Source organism: Panthera pardus, unplaced genomic scaffold, assembly GCF_024362965.1.
Source record: "Panthera pardus isolate Hobbes unplaced genomic scaffold, ASM2436296v1 HiC_scaffold_19, whole genome shotgun sequence".
NCBI lineage: Eukaryota > Metazoa > Chordata > Mammalia > Carnivora > Felidae > Panthera > Panthera pardus.
In genome coordinates, this window is record NW_026526754.1 from 24,248,786 (window position 1) to 24,268,714 (window position 19,929).

At 53.4% G+C, this 19,929-nt stretch overlaps 1 protein-coding gene across 1 annotated transcript in view; it reads right to left on the minus strand.

The window, feature by feature from the left end:
* Positions 1 to 19,929, minus strand: part of KLHDC4 (kelch domain containing 4) — a 50,409-nt gene that overhangs the window by 12,599 nt on the left and 17,881 nt on the right. The window contains exon 5 of the mRNA XM_019412972.2: positions 17,461 to 17,597. Coding sequence (XP_019268517.2) covers positions 17,461 to 17,597 — 137 coding nt within the window. The remainder of the gene's footprint in view (positions 1 to 17,460; positions 17,598 to 19,929) is intronic.

Below are 19,929 nucleotides of genomic sequence, written 5' to 3' on the forward strand. Positions count from 1 at the left end.
CCCCCAAAGGGAGGGACGCAGGTCAAACTGGTGGCCCCCAAATTAGGGACAGACAGGTGCATACAGGAAGTCACACTTCCAGAAGCAGAGGCTCATGAACAGAAACTGCAGGAACCAGAGCTTGACAGGAAAGCCTGGACAAACTGCCAGAGGCTCAGGGCAGCAGCTCAGAGAGTGAACACCTCCAGCGCGACCCAGTGACAGGGCCCCCACGGTACTGTGAGATGTACTCCTAGGAGTTCGAGCGGGTTCCCACGGGAAACATCCCAGACACATCCCCTCGTGCTCCCGGCAAGGAAGGGGAGAAGGGTCCACTGTGAAGTGTGCCTGAACGAGGCCTGCCTTCAGGGAAACCCAGCTAAGGGGAGCCCACCCTGTACCCTGCAGGAGTACAATCAGAGCCAAGTCGACCTGGAGGAAATCCAACTGGGCGTTTGCCCAAATCCAACTCCCTCTGGGCATGCCGGCCCGCCCAAGAAGCGGCGGGCCTGTGCAATGAACAGCAGCCCGGGCTCCACAAAGGACACAGACCTCATCACAGGGCTGGAGAGGGCCCCTTCCAGCGCCTCACTGCCACAGGCCTGACCTATGGACAGCAGTTTCTTCCAACTGGCCCATCATGTCCTGCTAGTGAGAAACACAAAGCACCCCAAAAGGCAAAAAGCACAGTCTGAAGGTTCCCAGGAAGCACCAGAAGCAGACAGGGGTGCCAGAATTACGAGACCAGGAATTTTCCAACTGTGATTAATGCGCTAAGGGCTGCAACGGCTGAAGTAGACAGCAAGCAGGATAGGCGGGCAAGGTCAGGAGCGAGACGGAAATCCTGAGAAAGAACCACAAAGAGAGATCAAACCAGCAACAGAAACAAAGGCCACCTAGCATGCCTCCAAGGGGCTCGCGAGCAGGCTGGACATGTTTAAGAGCCTGGAGCCACAGGACACGGCAACACAGAGCTCAAAAACCAAAGACCAAGGAGAAGTAAGCCTGGGGGAAAAAAAAACAACAAAAAACAGAACAGGATATCCGAGGACCGTGGGCCACTTATGCTACAAGGTGTAACAGAAGCACAGCGGCACTGCCAGAAAGAGAAGACAGAGGAATGGAAGAAAAACAGGAAACAATGAGAATTTCCCCAAACTGAACTCTGACATCAAACTACAGATGCAGGAAGGTCAGAGAACACTGAGCAGCACAGGTGCCAGGAAACGATACCTAGACACGTCGTTTTCAAGTTACAGAAAACCAAAGACAAAGGAAAAATCCTGGAAGAAGCCGCAGGACAGTACGCCTGACCTACCGAGAAACAAAGATAAGAATTACATCCAACTCCTGCTCAGAAACCGAGCCAGCAAGAAGAGTGGAGAGAAATATTCAAAGCAGGGAGAGAACTCTGTGCTCCGCAAAATCAGCCTTCAAAAGTAAAGGAGAAAGAAAATTTTCTCCAACGAACCAAACTTAAGGGACCTGGCCCAGCAGACCTGCCTCGAAAGATGTGTTAAAGTCTTTTAGAGGAAAAAAAAAAAAAAAAAAAAAAAAAAAAAAATATATATATATATATATATATATATGTCAAAAACTCGAATCTACACGAAGGAAGGAAGACAAATGAAGAAATTAGTGAAGTCAAAATAAAAACATTTCATTTTTCTTATTCTTCACTGATCTAACGAGTAACAATTTGTTCACAATAGGCGCACTAATGTATTTGACTGTGTGTCCCTCACTACACACACACACACACACACACACGCACACACACGCACATTCTCACGCATGAGTAGGTGTCAGTGAAATGAAAGACAGCAGTCATACAGGGAGGGGCCGACAGAAGGAATTAGGACTATTTTGCTATTTCAAGGTATCCACACTACTCATGAAGTGGTACAATGTTATCTGAAATTGGACTCAGATTAGCTGTCAATGCAAGCCACTACAAGTAGCAAAAAAAAACAACTGATGCCACGAAAGGAGAAAAACTGGGATCTTATAACATGCTCCATTAAAACTACAAAAAAATAACAAAAAAAGTCAAAGACAAACAGAAGAACAAGGAATAAGGGCAACAAATAGAAAATATTAACAAATACAGTAGATATTAATCCAATATATCAATAATCATTTTCAACATTAATGTTCTAAATACACCAATTAAATGACAGAGGTTGTCAGAGTAGATCAAAACACAAGACCCAGCTATGTGCTGTCCACAAGTAACCCACTTTAAACATAAAGACACCTGCAGATGAAAAGTAAACACAAGGAGAACTAATTAGCTTCGATTAGCTGACAACTAATCTAAGAAAAGTAGGAGTAACTACATTTCAGACAGAGCAGACTTCAAAACAAGGAAAGTCACCCGGGACTTAAATTGCCATTACATAAGCATAAAGGGGTCAGTTCTCTAACGAGGCATAACAGTTCTTAACATGTACACACCCGACAACAGAACATCAAACTACGTGAGGCAAAAATTAACAGAATTGCAAGGAGAAAAGAGACATCTGCTACCACAGTTAGAAAATTGAACGCCCCTGTCTCAAAACTGGACACAGCAGCAAAAACCCACAAGGACAGAGCTGAACTCAACAACACCATCAATCAACTGGATATAACGGCCATCTACAGACTACTTCATCCAACAAGGGGCAGAATACACATTCTTCTCAAGCTCACACAGAACACTCACCATGACAGACCATATTCTGGGCCAGAAAACACACCATTAACAAATTGAAAAGAACAGAAATCATACAATTTCTGCTTTTAGAGCACAGTGAGAATAAACTAGAAACCAGTAACAGAAAGAGAGCCAGGAGGGGCGCCCAGGTGGCTTAGTAGGTTAAGCGTCTGACTCTTGATTTCGCCTCAGGTCATGGTCTCACAGTCTCGTGAGTTCGAGCCCCACATCAGGCTCCACGCTGACAGTGCAAAGCCTGCTTAAGATTCTCCCTCTCTCTCTGCCTCTGCACCTCCCTGCCTCATACTCTCGCTCAAAGTAAATAAACTTAAAAAAAAAAAAAGATAGATGGGAAATACAAAATACACAGATTAAACAACATATTTATAAATAACATGTGGGTCAAAGAAGAAATAAGGAGAAAATTTTAAATATTTTGAACCAAATGAAAATAAATATACAATTTATCAAAATTTGTGGGATACAGTGAAATGTATAGGATTGAATGCACATATTAGAAAAGAAGAAGGATTTAAAGCCAATAATCTAATTTTCCACCATAGGAAACTGGAAAAAAGAAGAGGAAACTAAACCCAAAACAGAAAAGAAGACATAATAAGAGAGCACAGCGGTACCTGGGTGGCTCAAACGTCCAACTTTTTTTTTTTTTTTACCCTTAAAAAAAAAATGTTTATTTTTGAGAGAGCACAAGCGAGCATGCAGGAGTGAGGGAGGGACAGAGAGAGAGAGAGGGAGACAGAGGATCCAAAGCAGGCTCCACGCTGATAGCAGCGAGCCCAATGTGGGGCTCAAACTCACAAACAGCGAGGCTATGACCTGAACCAAAGTCAGACGGACACTCAACCAACTGAACACCCTGGTACCCCAAACATCCAACTCTTGATTTCAGCTCAGGTCATGATCTCACGATTCGTGGGAATGAGCTCCATCCACATCCCAGGGTCCATGCTGACAGCAAGAAGCCTGCTTCAGACTCTCTCCCTCTCCCTGCTCGCTTGCTTTCTCTCTCTCTCTCAAAATAAATACATACTTAAAAAAGGGAATTAGAGCAGAAATTAATATTTTTGAAAATAGAGAAAAATCAACAAAACCAAAAGCTAGGTCTTTGAAAAGACTGATAAAACTGATACGCCTCTAGCCAAGCTAAGAAAAGAGGGAGAGAACACAAATTACTAATATCAGAAATGAAAGAGGGGACATCACTACAGATGCCACAGAAATTAAAAACATTAATAACAACAAAAAAAGCAATGCCACGAACAACTCCGTGCCCACAGATTTGATAACCTGAAAAAGGTGGACTAATTCCTTAAAAGACAGAATTTAGCAAACTCCACATTAGAAAGTGGACAATCTGAACAGGCCTGCATCTATTAAAGATATTAACAATCTTCCAAAACCGAAAGCACCAGGCCCAGAGGCATTCATTGGCGAATTCTACCAAATATTTAAGGAAAAAAATTGTACCAATCCTCTACAATCTCTTTCAAAACATAGCTTCTGTCCTCTATCCAGCACTACCCTACACCCAAACCAAAGACATCACGAAAAAAAGTCTACAGACCAGTATCTTTCAGGAACAGAGATGTAAAAACCCTCAATATTAACAAATCGAGTCAAAAAAAAGTATGAAAGGAATTATATACCATGACCAAGTGGGATTTATCCCGGGTTTACAACAAGGCAAGTTCCACATTCTAAAATCAGTTAACATAAGCCATCATATCAAGAGACTAAGAAAGAAAAATCACAGGATCATACTGACAGAAGCAGAAAAGCTATTTGTCAAAATCTAACAACCATTCATGATAAACTCTCTCAGTAAACTAGGAACAGAGTGGAACTTTCTGAACTTGATAAAGGTCTACAAAAAACCTACGGCTAATATCCTACACAATGAGAAACTGAAAGCTTTTCTGCTAAGATCAGGTATAGAGCAAGATGTCCCCTCTCACCATTCCTTTCAACATTGCCGTAGAAGTCCTTGGTAATGCAACAAGGCAAGAAAAGGCAATAAAAGGTATAAACATTGGGAAGGAAGACAGAAAACTGTCTTTGTTTGCAATTGACATGATCTATGTAGAAAATCTGAAAGAACTGACAAGAAACTTCCTGGAACTAATAAGTGATTATAGCAAGGCCGTAGGCAGCAAGGTTAATACATAAAAGTCAACTGCTCTCCTAGATACCAGCAATGAACAAATGAAATTTGCAATTAGAAACAATACTACTTATATTAACATCCCAGAAATGAAATACTTAGCGTAAATATAACAATATATACAAGATCTATTTGGGGAAAACCACAGAACTATGATGGACAAAAATCAAACAACTAAATAAACAGAGGAACGTTCTGTGTTCATGGATAGAAAGACTCAGTATTTCAAGACGTCAGTTCTTGCCAACTTGATCAATGGTTTCAATGCAATCACAATCACAATGCCAGCAGCAAGGACAAACTAATTGCAAAGTTTATATGGAGAGAGATAAAAAGATGCAGACCAACCAACACGATATTTAAGAACAAAGTGGGAAGACAGACCTATCTGACCTCAAGACTTACTGCAAAGCCATAGCAGTCAAGACAGTATGATGTTGGAAAAAGATTAAACACAGAGATCGATGGGACAAGACAGAAAGCCCAGGATTAGATCCCCATGAATACGGTCAACTCATCTCTGGCAAAAGAGCAAAGGCAATACAGTGGCGCAAAGACGGCCCCTCCAACACATGGTGCTAGTTACTCGACACCCACGTGCCAAAAAATTAATCTAGACACAGACCTTACATCCTTCACAAAAACGGATCACAGACCTAACTGTAAAGCAACAGATTTGCTGGACTTTACTGAAATTTAAACCTTCCGCTCTGCAAAAGACAGTATCAAGAGAATCAGAAGCCACAGCCTGGGAAAAAGTATTTTCAGAAGATACATCCAAAAAAGGACCAAAATCGACAAGCAAGTCTTAAAACTCAACAGCAAGCAAACAAGCAACCTGCTCTCAAAGGAGCTGACGCATCTGGGCACGCCTCCCGGATTCTATGGATTACAAGCCTTGACTCCTACATGGGAGCCGAGTACTCCAGGTGCCTCTGCTCCCCGCATGTTGCCTCGGCAGCTCTCAGGGCCCGGCTCTCCGTCAAGTCCACCTTCCACAAAGACCCCAACACGTCCCGGCGGCAGGGGAGGGCCACAACCCGAACCACGCAGCCACGCGGCACAGCACTCTTTCTATAACGCGTTAGTTTCATTGCCTCTTGCGCACTCTACAGAGCCACCCCCAAAACCAGGTGCCCTAAAAAAATACATCAACGCACAGAATCTCACAAGAAAATGGAGCTCGAACTACCCAACCAAATGCCTCCTCTTGGCAAATTCCTGGCGAACAGCTCGTCACACATGGCTGTGAGGACCCCCAGGGTCTTCCCTCTTCCAACCCAGATCCAATTCCATTCTCCTCACCTTTCCTCAAATGCCTCATCACCTGGTTCCTCTCCCCTAAGGCCCTCAGTTTCTGAACGTCCACTCAAAACGTGTCACTCAAAAGGACCACCTCCTCAGTGGCAGCCAGTCAACCGAAGGTACGCGATACCCGTTCTCGGACGCCACGTCCTGTCACCCAACCTTTAAGCACTGCCCTCTGGGCAGCCTGGCACATGCTGATGCCACCCAGGATTACAAGTTACTAAATCCCTCCTCTTCCACTAGCAAGGACAGCTGTTTTCAGTCAGCTCTCTTAATCCTGTATTTGCATGCAACCTACGAGGGACGCTTCTCCCACTTCAATTGCATCTTGCTGGACTTGGTCCACGAAGGTAATTTTGGATGCTGGATTCGTCAACCAATTTATTTGCTCTCCCTCCCGGCTTTGTATCACCCACAAATTTAGTAAGCGCATTTTCTTATCCAAATTCATGATAAAAGTACCAAACGAGCAAGGCTCAGAAGGAGCGTCTGGGCCCGCCACAGGTTCACGCAGTTGCTGGGCGCTGGGCGCTGACCTCAACTGGCACTCTGCTCTGCACGGCGGCAGCGGTGCCCTGGGGGCTGGCCACACTCCACCCTCCGTCCCTCCGTGCCAGCTGCCGGGGAGACCACGCCGCAAAACTGCGCATTAGAGAGGCCGAGTAAGAAGAAAAACACCATGCCTGCTGGCAACAAGCCAATTTCCTTTTGAGGAATCTTCCGATATAATTCTTTCAAAGTACAATCTGGGGAACAGGTTCAACAACTAAACCAGCATGGTCGCTTCTGATCCCACTCCAAGAAAAGTTACGCAGGAGAGCCCGAATGCTCCGGGAGCCTAAAGGCCGTCGTTACACGCCTCCCCGCGGCCAAGATGCTCCAGGTTAAGGGCCTCCTGTGCTTCCTGTCCACGAATCTGAAGGGTGTTCTGTCCTCTGGTGAGCCAGGCACGAAAGACTCAATTCCCCTTTTCTGGCAGCAGCCAAGTATCACTGTTTGCTAACCAAAACGGGAAAAATTTTCTATAAAAAGACTCCATATACCCCTTTAGAAAAATAAAGCCAACCAAAAAAGCCTGTTTATATCTGAATCCCCAACAGGCTCTTTTCAATTGCCGTCACTCCTAAATACGGAGTCTTAGAAAATTAACAAGTCCTACTCAGCCAGATCTATATGTGGCACAAAAATACATGTGTAATGTTGTGGGAGTGAGTGCCTTTAAGAGCACTGGAGCTACGTGCAGAATGGCATTCCAACAGGGCAAGGTGCCACTCGGCATCACCCGGGCCCCTCTGTGGGGACATTTACTGAAGATGTGAAAGCGTCGGCTAGCTCCACGGCTCAGCGCGCGGTGTTGAGCACCTGGTACGCAAATGCTTCCGTGAGCTCTCTGAAAGCTGACACCTGACGGAACCGTACACTACGGCCCCGTGCCAGCCGGCCCGGAGACATTTAGTGAGCAAAGGAACCACTTCTCTCTTCACCCCTGGGGGTCACACAGGAGGACCCAACAGGGAACTCAGTCCAGTGGTTCATCCTCAGAACAGAAAAGGTCCCCTCTCCAAGAATGGTTGCAACGCGGCCCGGGCAGGAAACAGGTACGAGAGCATTTCCCTTTTCATTTCAAACAACGTAGCTTTGGAATTCGGCCCCACTCTTCCAAGGATCAACTCGACCGATCAACAAATTTTGGGCTTAGTAGTAAGTCTAACGGTCTTGAATCGCACTGCATGGAAAAATGAGTGGCAGTCTCCAGAACCCAGGCAGCCTATCAGGCTGCACCCTTGTCCTACTTCACTACAGCTGAGAACAAAACTACTATCTGTGGGGCGTCTATCCTCCACTAGGCGCGCTCCTCTTACAGGTTTTCATTCCTCACATTGACCAGATGAGCAGATGCTACCTTTTCTTAACTTTTTAAATGTCTGTTTATATTTGAGAGAGAGAGCGCGCGTGCATGCGCACGAGCACGCCCAGGGGAGGGGAAGAGAGGAAGGGAGACACACAACCCGAAGCGGGCTCCAGGCTCCGCGCTGTGAGCACAGAGCCCGACACGGGGCGCGAACCCACAAACCGTGAGATCGTGACCTGAGCCGAAGTCAGACACTTAACCGACCGAGCCACCCGGGAGACCCTGGCAGAGACTATCTTTAATCCCATTTTACAGATGAGAACATCGAGACCTGGAAGTCAGGAAACACACTAGGCTCGTGAGTGGCAGAGCCAGAACGAAAATGAGACAGTCGGGCCCCAGAACTCACGCCTGCAACCACGGATTCAGACGCTCAACTATCCTGAATGAAGCTGGAAGTCTGAGCACTACAGGAATCTTTGCACCAAAACCCGGCCACTTACCCTAATGACAGTTTTAAAGTCCCCCACCCTCTGCGTGTGTGTGTCACACTCCCTTCCTCCCCAAGCACGGTGAGAGTAGAGTGACGGTGAGTCAGCAGGAGAGGAGCAGGGGTCGACCCACACTCTTGCTCCCGCTTCTCCAGGTACTGGCTCCATTCGCAGCTGTGGGGGAGGCCAGGGAGCCCCCAGACCACGAGCCCCACGGCTCAACACAGAAGCTGGAGGGCAGGACGCGCGTGTCCACCTTCACCTGCGTTTCACGTCCCCGAATTCACACTTTGAAGTTATGAGGCGTGGTCTGATTTCAGCTAACTCGTCACTGTCCTTCCAACAGGATCAGACAAGTAATTCTGACCCCTCTGCTAAAGATCCTTCTTCCCCGGGATGCTTGTTCTTCTTAGACACCGCGTGAACACACACACACTGAGTGTGTGGGCTTCACTGAGGGCCAAATGCCGGCTCCTTTCTCAAATCAAGAGAAAACGGTGCACGTACATGTGCACATACACGTTCTCTTACACGCTTCTGTGTATTTTTTCATTCAACCAGTTTTTATTGCCTCTCCTAACCGCTCTGACGCCTATAAAAATATATTAGTTGTACACGAACGTTCCTGGCAGCATTGCTGAGATGGAAAAGTGGAAACAACCCAAATATCCATCAGCGAATGGATGGATGAACCAAATATGATCCATCCGCAGTACGAGTATCTACTGATACAGAATGACCTTAAAGACTGTGTGAAGAGTCGGTGACAAGGGCGCAAAGGGCGCGGGCCTGTGGCTCTGACAGAGGCAGACTGGAGGCGGCCGGGGTGGAGGAACGAAGCATCTTCTGGGGGGAGGTGGCAAGGCTCTAAATCGAGACAGCAGTGATGGCCGCACCGGTCTGTGAACACGCGGAAGGCCGGGGAACTTCACGCTGTGAGAGGGTGACTTCACGGTACTCGGGCGGCACCCGGAAAGGCAGAGTCTGTGAGCAGCCTGGCCTCCCTGTGCGTGGTCTTCGAGTCACAGGTAACTGGCTATGGCGGCACCAGATCCAGAAACAGACGGAGAAGGCGCCAAAATCTTTGTCCCCGTGCCCAACCGCGCCTCCCGGTGGTACGGAGGAAGGCAGCGGTGGCCTCTAGAAATGCTGCCTCTTGAGTGTGGCAGGCGGACCCGACCCGGTGTGGCAGGGGAAGGGACGAGAGCGCCCGAGGGCTCTGTGCAGTGGCCCCGGCCGTTCCTCTTCCCCCGGCCCCTGCTCTGCTCGCTCCCGCGGAGAAGCCCCTCAGCGCAGGGAGTGCCCACGGGAAACGGGGCGCCGGGACGAGGGGCAGGCTCAGGGCGCACCCCTCCCCCACGGCAGCCCCCGAGCCCCAGAACCTCCCCCGTCTCTCGGCCTGGCCGTGTGAGGTGTCCTCTGGCCGTCCCCGAATGCCCTGCCTGCTGACCCCCGCCGGTCTGGCGTCTCCACCACAGGGGTGGCCAATTTCCATCATGCTGACCCGAGGAGACCCTCACACGCACTGATCTCGGCAAACACCACGCACCAGCCGTGATGGGCTGTCTGCGCCCCTGCCCCCCATTCCTGTGTTGAACCCTGACCCCTGATGCGACAGATGGGAGCAGAGGCCTCTGGGAGGTGATGAGGGTTCGAGGAGGTCATGAGCGTGGGGCCCCACGATGGGAACCTCGTCCTTTGGAGAGGAGGAAGAGAACTCTCTCCACGAGCAAAGGCCACAGGAAGACACCACACGCAGGTGGCTGTCTGCGACCCAGGAAGCAGGCCGTCACCCGTCAGCGAACCTGCGGACTTCCAGCCTCCGGGTGGTGAGGTCGGCCTCTGCAGGGAAAAACCCCGGTCCGTCGCCACTCGTGCCCGCCGCCTGAGCGGACCAGGGCGCTAACCGTCCGGTGGGTCGCGGTCTCTGGAGAACCTGCTCCGGCCAGTAACCCGACAGGCCTTCCACGATCCGGGGGGAGGAGGCGACGGCCCGATCGCGGCCCCTCCGCCTCTCCTCTGCCGTTAAACGCGACGCGGGCCCTGCGCCACGAGTGACCTGCCCTCAATTTCACACAGGTGCACCCGCATGCGAACACACGCCAGCCCCTGTCCCTGCCCCTGGAGGAGATGCGGCTGGGGAAGGGGGAAAGACTGCGTTTTCTGGAAAAAACAAACCCAACGCTGTCAGAATCTATCGAACGAACCAGCAGCCCCCATCAAGGGAGAAAAACCCAGGGCAGCTGTGCTGGGGCCTCCCGGCGAAGACAGAGACCGAAGGAAATCTCAACAGGCGCGTGCAGGCTGGTCATCCGCGTGCACACGCAGTGTCACTGAGGCAGCCGGCCAGTGCCGGCTCTGCACTTCACCCTTCCTGACGCAGCAACCCCGCGACCTCTCCTCTCGCTCTCAAACCGCTGTGATGTCAAGCCAGCATCGGTCGCCGCAACCCAGAACGTAAGTGGAGACGACAGAAGGCCGCTGAGGGTCCGTCTGGCGTCACACGGGCCCCAGAGGCCCCAGCGGAGACGGAGAACGCCCGGCCCCGGCGCGACAGCTGGAGCTCACCTGGGGGGCCACGGGCTGGGCCAGTCGGTACCAGCAGCACGCAGGACGGCTTGCCAGGGCGTGCCAGGGCTGAACGCACACACGCCTCACGGCCCCGTGGCCTCACTCCGCTTGGACGCACACTCGACAGGAGTGCGCACGCTCACCGGGAATGCTGACGGCGGCACCCCTGCCCTTGCAATAACCGTGGAACCGGTGACTCTGCGATGCCCGCCGCCGACCGGACGTGGGGTCCCATTTCCAGAACAGAGCACACAGCCCCAAGACAAATACACCATGGCCACAGGCAACACAGACGAATCTCACAAAAACAGTGCTCAGTGCGAACGCTGAGGCAAGAGTCCGTTTACGGGACGTTCAAAACAAACCTCATCTGCGCTCAGGGCGGGCACAGGGGAGTGACCGCAAGGGTACACGGGGGCTGGAGGGACAGGGGGCACTCTCTTCTGCATCTGAGCGCACAGGTGCGTTTGCCTTTGTAAAATTCACTGAGCTGCACAGGACCACGTACATCCATCAGAGTTTACTTCTTAATAAAGCGCTTTCACAGAAACCAAACTGGCATCTGGTCCCTTTTCGGCCATCAGCACCACGTGGAGAGGCCACCGTGCAGTAACTCTGGTGGCTGCAGAGGTGCTCCCCACCAGGCACGGCACCGGACAGGGCGCAGGCGCTGGGGACTGCATTTGGTACCTGTCACACCCACCCGGGCACTGCGACACTACTCGGGGCAGTGGCTGGACCCGCTCAGGTCACACAGCTCCGGGTGGCAGAACAAGGCATGCGGTGTGATGCGACTCAGGGCCCGTGCTCTTCTCTCCACGCTACGCATCCAGGGCTGTGAAACAGGGACACACGCAGGCACAGGTGGATCAAGGCCCCCCTTCCGGTGACCTGACTTCAGATCTCAGAAGAGAGGCTCTTCCCTGGCTCCCCTCCGCAGGCCCTGACCTTTCCCGCTGGCGAGCTGAAGTCGTTTTCCCCTGACGGGCCCATGCATGCCAGGGTGGGTGGGACACACGTGCTGTGTTAGGAAATGAGAAGCGACCAGGCAGCGAGAGGGAATCCGTCCCGCCCTTCCACCAGAGAAATCGGTTTGGCAGCCAAGAGAGGGACTAAATCTACGTGCCGATTTAGTACAGCTGATGCTGGCCTTTACCAACGCGCAACCCTTCTCTCGAGGCCTCCCCCACTGTAAAACTACCCGCACGGCAGTGGGAAACGTTTACTGAAACATGAATGCACGGTGCCGGGCCAGTCCTGGAAGACTCAAGCTCACGGCGGACTCTGCCTGTTCCTCCTGAGCGATACGAACCCACAGTCCCGTGGGTTCTCCTGAGCTCGGAGACCTTCCCCAGAAACAGTACACTCAGTCTGCGTTTTGAATGCCTCTCCCTGCTTTTCTTATAGATCAGCAAGACAAGACCACGGAGGACAGGGGCCCTCTTCCAACGGCAGCCACTGCGCCAGGGCGTGGACCACACCCCTTCACAAGGAGCAGCAAGGAGCAGCGGCCGCAGCCTGAGCCCACGGATGGCAGGCTTGAGCCAGCGGTGCATGTGCCCTCTGGCACAGTCCTACTGGGCCCAGCCCCTCGGGCCAGCACAGCCCCACCAGGAAACAGGGTGGTGCTTTCGTTTTGCCACAATCAGGGAAATTACAAAAGCACAATCTACACGACCTTGCTTATTAAGGGTCTAAGGAATCTAAAGGAGCTCTCTTGCTTACGAAAGGGCAGCAGGCGTTCTCACATCAGTGAACAACGCTCAAGACTGGCACGAGACCGAGACCAGGGGACCAGTAAGTGGGGCTCCTGCTGCTGTCAGGGTCACTGAGTGGGGTGGGTAGAGGTTAAATACAATGCAGATTCCTGAGCCCCGTTTTAAACCTGCTCTGAACCAGACTCGATGTCTGGGGTGAGGGCAGGGAGGCGTGTTTGTGAAGCTCCCGGGGTGCTCGCTGGTGCAGGAAAGCCCGAGAATCAAGAACAGAGGCGTTAGCTCTGGGCCGCGTCCCCAGGCTGCCAGGGCTCCCAGCCATGACGCCACCGACTCTTGCTGGGACCGCCTCAACCGTTCTCCGGGGAACCTCCCCAAGTGCCAGTAAGGACAGGAAACCGCCCCGCGGCAGCGGGAACTGCCGCCCCCGAGGGGGAGGACCGCCAGCAAATGGCCGGGGACGGGGACGGGGACGGAGGGCCGGGTGGAGTCTCTGTGGGGCGACAGACGCCAGGTAAGGGGCGCAGAGACACCCGTGCCCTCTGACTCCGCAACCCTCCTTCCAGGCACCTCAACGTTACCGAAGGGTGAGAATTAAGCCTACCTGGAGAGAAGGACGACCTTCTGATCAGAAAGACAGGACCAGAGAGATGGCGAGCCTCCCGGAGTGCAGTCTACAAACGCAAGCAGTCCAACCAAAGTCCCACTGGGATGTTTAAAAACACAACCTGCAAATCGGATTCTGGAACTCACGTGAGGAAAACGCGCAAGAAATGCGTGAGGGGAGAAGACCCAGGCCGCGGGAGCGCAACGGAGGGGTGCTGAACAGGTGCGAGGGGCGGCGAGCCAGCACAGCACCCGGACCCACCGGACCTCCGGCCGCGCTCACACAGGTTCTCCGGCGCCCTTGGCGGGCACGGGCGCGCGCACACACCCCGGGCTTTCCTCTCAGGCACATGCTGTTCCGCTTCGTGGGCTTTTCATGGATGTTTCCGTGTAAAACGAGAGGGAGCGTTTCTCCGGGCACGCTCCCATCAGTGCACTCGGGGCCGAAGCGTGCGCACGTGTCCCGTGACAGCGGAGTGACGGTGCAGGCGACACCAGCTGCGGCTCGCCTTCTCCGGTCCTGGGCACGGTTTCCCGTCATGCCGCTCGCCACTTTACAGGAAGCGCGGGCTGCCCTCGGGGCACCGCCTCCCACACAAAGAACTTCACGGGGTCACACGCGTCATGTCTCCCGGTGCAGTGGGACACCCGTCTGCAGCGCACCGGGCCGTGGAAAGCTGTGCCGGCGCGAGAAGGGGCCGCGCCTGCTCACTTTCCTCACTGGTCTCGGGACAACCCCGGGGGCAGGCGGGGTGGGTGGCGGGGCTGCACCCCGAGGGTCGAGGCACCAAGAGTTTCGGGAAGGCTGGGGCTCAGCGCCCGAGATGATTAAGGGTGGGAGACGACACGCCAGAGGCAGGGCAAACACGAGCAAAAACGTACTGGGACCTCATCAAGATAAAGAGCTCCTGCACGGTGAAGGAAACAACCAGCAAAACTAAAGGGCGACCGTCGGAATGGGAGAGGATGTTTGATACCTGATAAAGAGTTAGTGTCCAAAATCGATAAAGAACTTACTAAAGTCAACACCCCAAGAACAAATAATCCACGAGGAAATGGGCAGAAGACCTGAACAGACACTTCTCCAAAGAAGACATCCAGGTGGCTCACAGACACATGAGAAGATGCTCAGCATCACTCATCATGAGGGAAATGCAAATCAAAACCACACTGAGATACCACCTCACACCTGTCAGAATCGTGAAAACCAACCACTCAGGAAACGACAGATGTTGGTGCAGATGTGGAGAAAGGGGAACCCTCTTGCGTCGCTGGTGGGAATGCAAACTGGTGCAGCCGCTCTGGGCAACGGTATGGAAATTTCTCAAAAATTTAAAACTAGAACTACCCTACAACCCAGCAACTGCCCTACTAGGTATTTACCCAAAGGATACAAAAATGCAAATTCGAGGGGGCACATGCACCCTGATGTTTATAGCAGCATTGTCTACAATAGCCAAGATAGGAAAGAGCCCAATGCCCACTGACTGACAAACGGATAAAGAAGATGTGGTATATAGACAACGGAACATTATTCACAGACCAAAAAGAAGGAAATCTCGCCCTTTGCAACAACATGGATGGAGCCGGAGGATGTTATGCTAAGCGAAATTATGTCAGCGAGAGAAAGATACCATACGTAGTTCACTCCTATGTGGAATTTAACAAAACACATGAACATACGGGACAGCGAGTATCAAGGCAAGCGAACCACAAGAGACTCTGAACGATAAAGAACAAGCTGAGGGCTGATGGAGGGGGTGGGTGGGGGTGGGTGGGGGTGGAGGGCACGTGTCGCAATGAGCACTGGGTGGTGTATGTAAGTGATGAATTCTACTCCTGGAACCAATACTACACCATGTGTTAACTAAAATTTAAATAAAAATCTGAAAAAGAAACAACTGAAATGAGTACATGTCTCCGGAGCTCTGCCATCTAATCAAAAAAAGAGCAGGAGACAACAAAGGTGAGGAAATGGACACCTGTCACCAGGTACTGTCTTGTGACACCACTTGGGACTTCCTGCTCCACCAGCAGGCTTAAGACAGAAGACACCTCCTAACGATAAACGCGCGAAGCACCAGAGCCCAGAAGCCCACCGGTCATTGAAGTCTCCTCGCAAACGGAATCAGAGGCAGAGCTGGCGACAACCCTCCGCCTCGTGACTCCCAGGTCTGTGCCCACGGGCTGCACCTTCCAGTCAGAGGATGCTGGCACGTGGCCCAAGGACCGCTCACAGCGGCGCTCTGTCCCTCACCCACCGGAGCCGAGGTCCTCACCCAGAAGGAAGGCCGGAAAAGGGACAACTTAGACGCAAAGGAAAGTAAAGCCCACACTCTTTTCCCGCCCCATCACTCCATCCAGACTAAAGCCCGGAAGCCTCGCCTCCGCGGTTTCCCGCTAGTTCCGAACAGGCTCTACGACACACCGCGTACTTCGGCAAGCGTTCAAGCACCGAGGGACCGCTTTCTCAGGGACCACTTCCAACACGGGACAGAGGCCGTGAATGCCGTGCACGCGTGCTGGGGTGACAGCGGGCCCCGGGTCGCATCAAGGCAACGGCGGCCACGGCAAGCCCCTCTGAGGGCACATCCCCTAGCGGCCCTACGTCCACAGTGCCCCCCTGCTTCCGTGTGACAGACACCCGCGGCACGTGCCACACAACCGGGAGAGTCTGAGGGCCACGGGGAGGTGTGCGCACCACCGAGCGGCTCGGGGCGGCACCGCCGGCAGCACGGGCCCCGCTGAGCCGCGGCCAGAGAGCCGTGGGTGCTCGCGGAGCCCGTCGCTGTCCCTCAGCCGGCCGTTACTATGGACAAAAAGCTACTCAGACAGACAAAAATGCTAAGGAGATGTCTTGAATCAATTCGCCAGACACGGACAGGCAACAAATAACGAGTGGGTTTTTAAAAGTACACAAGGAAAGCGAGAGAGGCGACAAAGAGCGCGTGCTCTGGGCCTAAATACTTTGAAATGGAGGCTAAAAGACGAAGTTTCAACAAATACGTAACAAAATCCATTTTTCATACGAAAATGAACTTGGTGGGACTGCTGTGCCCACCAAGACCAGGATCCTTTCCCAAAGCCAGTAAGAGAAAGGGAAACGAAGTTGGTGGCGGGCCGCGTGTGCAGAGGCGCTCTAGTGATCACGTCTCCTGCAGCAGGGTCAGCGGGACTTGCGGTCTACGCTTGAACCGGCACGGCGGCCTCCGCGGGGTCACCGCCCAGGCCCCACGCTGGTCGCAGCTGGCGGGAGCCGGCCCCGACAGCCCGGCACCGGCAGTCTCCTAGGAGGCTCATCATCACATGAGTGAGCACAGCCTCCAGAGTGACAGACCCTCCCCTGGGCCTAGGACCCGAGAAGGGTGCGGCCCCACGCCCGAACCCTGCAATCCGGCGCCTGCCCCGGCCGCTGAGGAAGCTCCGGTCTGCTGCTCTGACAGTGGAGACGGAACCCCACACCTGGGTTGTGCGCGGCCCCGGCAACTGGGCACGTGCACCCCCGAAGGATAAAGCCAACTAACACTACTTTCCACGCTGTTCCGCTCTCATTCTTGCGACGTGCAGCTCCAGCTCTGACCGGCGGAGAACGTGCACTACGGCGTGACACTCGCGTCGTCATCGTCACCGACGAGGGCAGAGCCTGGTTTATTGAGAACATCAGGAAGGCTCTGCCCGCCTTCCTCTCCTCTTTCCAGCTCTGCTATGTCAACTTGACCCAGACAGAGCACGCCCTTGGGGGAAACAGCAGCAAGCCGAAACCCAGAGCTGCCTCCGACGGCCCAGGACGAGAGCTGCGCCCCAAATGACACAGGCAGGCGCCGCCGAGGCGGACGGGACGGCAAGCAGGGACGCGGCGCTGGCCCCCACAACACCCTCAACAGAGTCCGGCGCCGGGCAGCTGCTGAGAAGGAGCGAGAGGAAAGACAAGCTCTGCCTTCACTTCGGTGACCGCGAGGCTGGTCTCCCAGGGCTCTGACCGCGTCACTGCGCACGCGGAACGCCGGCACAGGACAGCGGCCGAGGCCAGAGGTCGGGCCCATCACCCGGCACCTTACCTTACTTGCTCCCAAGTCTTGGTGGCCAAATGCAGGACCCAGAGATCCTTGTAGTGGTAGAACTGCTCTCCGTCGGGAGAGGCAAACTCCCCTCCGAAGATCCACAGCTGTCCCCCACCTTGGGGCACCAACACAGCCTGCGGGAAGAAGGCAGAGGTCAGGGCCGGCTCCGCGTCCGCGAGGTCCACCAGAGCAGTGCACCCGGCAGCCGCGGCCGGCGCCCGCACTCGGCCATCACCTTCCCCTGCGTCTGAGGGGGAAATTCCTCAAACCTCCTGCATCCGGCAAATAAGCTTCCACGGACTCCTGGGTTGCAAAATATATCTAGATGACCTCGCGTCTCGTTAAAATGGACAAAATTATGTCAGAAGCTTACGTCAGGTCTAACACAAACTGACAGAGGGCTTCCTTTTTATTAAATATTAACATATTTGTATGTATAAACGCCTGTCCTCGTTAATCCCTTCCCTGGCTATCTGGCACGCACGCCTGAAACTGCACTAACACACATGCGTATGTAACGTTTACACGCTCATCTTTAAAAGACGTAAGCACAGGGGCGCCTGGGTGGCTCAGTCGGTTAAGTGTCCGACTTCGGCTCAGGTCACGATCTTGTGGTTCACGAGTTCGAGCCCTGCGTCGGGGTCTATGCTGACAGCTTGGAGCCTGGAGCCTGCTTCCGATTCTGTGTCTCCCTCTCTCTCTGACCCTCCCCCATTCATGCTCTGTCTCTCTCGGTCTCAAAAATAAATAAACGTTAAAAAAAAAAAAATTTTTTTTTAAATGTTAAAAATAAAAGACGTAAGCACGATAGTAACGGCAAGCAAAAGCAGGGAAGTGCCCTTGGGCCGCACGCCCAGGAGCCCTGGCAAGCTCACGCCAGTGGGCGCAGAAGAGGAGGGAGCTGTGCCGACCAGGCACCTCGCAACGCGAAGCTTCTCAGGCCGACGTGAGCACACTTTGGAGTATTGCGGGGCCTAGCAGGGTAACCGAGCTCTCAGAACAACGGTCCACGGGGACATCTCGTGAACCAACGTGCCCACGTGAGGCGGAGGCGAGTGAGGACGGGAGCTCCGGGGCTCACATCACTACCCGAGGTTACTCACTAACTGAATGAAAATGAAGCAAGAGGGGCGCCTGGGGGGCTCGGTCGGTTAAGTGTCCGACTCTTGGTTTCGGATCAGGTCACGATCTCAACGGTCCACGGGTTCGAGCCCCACGTCGTGAGATCTGCCAGCGCAGAGCCCACGTGGGAATCTTTGTCTCTCCCTCTCTCTGTCCCTTCCCCATTCGTGCCGTCTCTCTTTCAAGATAAGTAAATAAACTTAAAAAAAAGAAAAAAGAAAAAGAAAATGAAGCAACAATAGCCAGCACCCCAGAAACACAAGCACGGAAACACACGACTTTTCCAAGCCGTCCTGGGGCTCCTAAAGCGAGCACGCGGTAGAATTCCCCGTCACCACTGAGACCGATCTCCAGGGGGTGAGGACAATGCTCTGGACGCTAGACCGGGGATCGCCGTGCTAGACCCCCCACCAGAGGGGAAAAAGCAAGTCAGAGCACGTGATTAAAAAGGCCTTTCCCGAAAAGGCAAAGTACCGTGTGAGGAAACGGATTTCAGAAAGCCGAAACAGGAGAGAACGCTACTCCACATAAAAAGACCTTTACGGATGCAAACACAGGAGACGTGGGTTTGGAGGATTCTACAGGCAATTTCCAGACTATCTAGTCCAGGGCTCTGGAGCTTCGGGCTGGGTATTTTGGGGAAGCAGGAGAACTCTTCTCCAAACAGGACTGAAGGGCGACACACATCGAAGTGGAACCGCCGCCCAGAACTCCAGAGCCCGCCCACCTCGTCACCCTGAGGACACGCAGGCTCTGCGCCTGGACCCCACTGCAGAATGCCTGGCCCGGGATCTGGCTGAAGACCCGGGGCTCAGAGGACACACGGGAACCACGTGTGTGGTTCACGATCGCCTGAACCCACCCCCACCACAGCCACACACCTCACAGGCCGCCCGGCGGCTGCAAGTCCGCCTCCCGTGACATCCCGCTCCTTGACACGCACCCCCCGGCCGACGGCACCGTTTCGCGGACGGTCGCCATCTGGCCGGTGCTACGGCGACCCGTCAACCGCGTGTCTGAGGGGACAGACCCCACAGCCAAAACCTCCGCAAGCATCCCGCAAACCCGGGCTGCGGTGCTCGCTCGGGCAACAGCCGGCACAGACCAGATGCCGCGCTGGCCCACCCAGGGATCACCAGCCACGGGTGCCAGGCAACGAAGCAGACAACACAGGCGTGCCCTTCACACCAGGGGGCGGGAGACGGGAACACGACAGGGGTCTTCTGGCCAGAGAGCTCAGAAGCGGTCACCACAGCGGCAGGTAGGTGGGTGGGGTGGGGGCACCCGGGCAGGCGCTTCCGGCCCTCACAAACCTCCATGAAAGAGTGCACGCTGGGTGGGTCG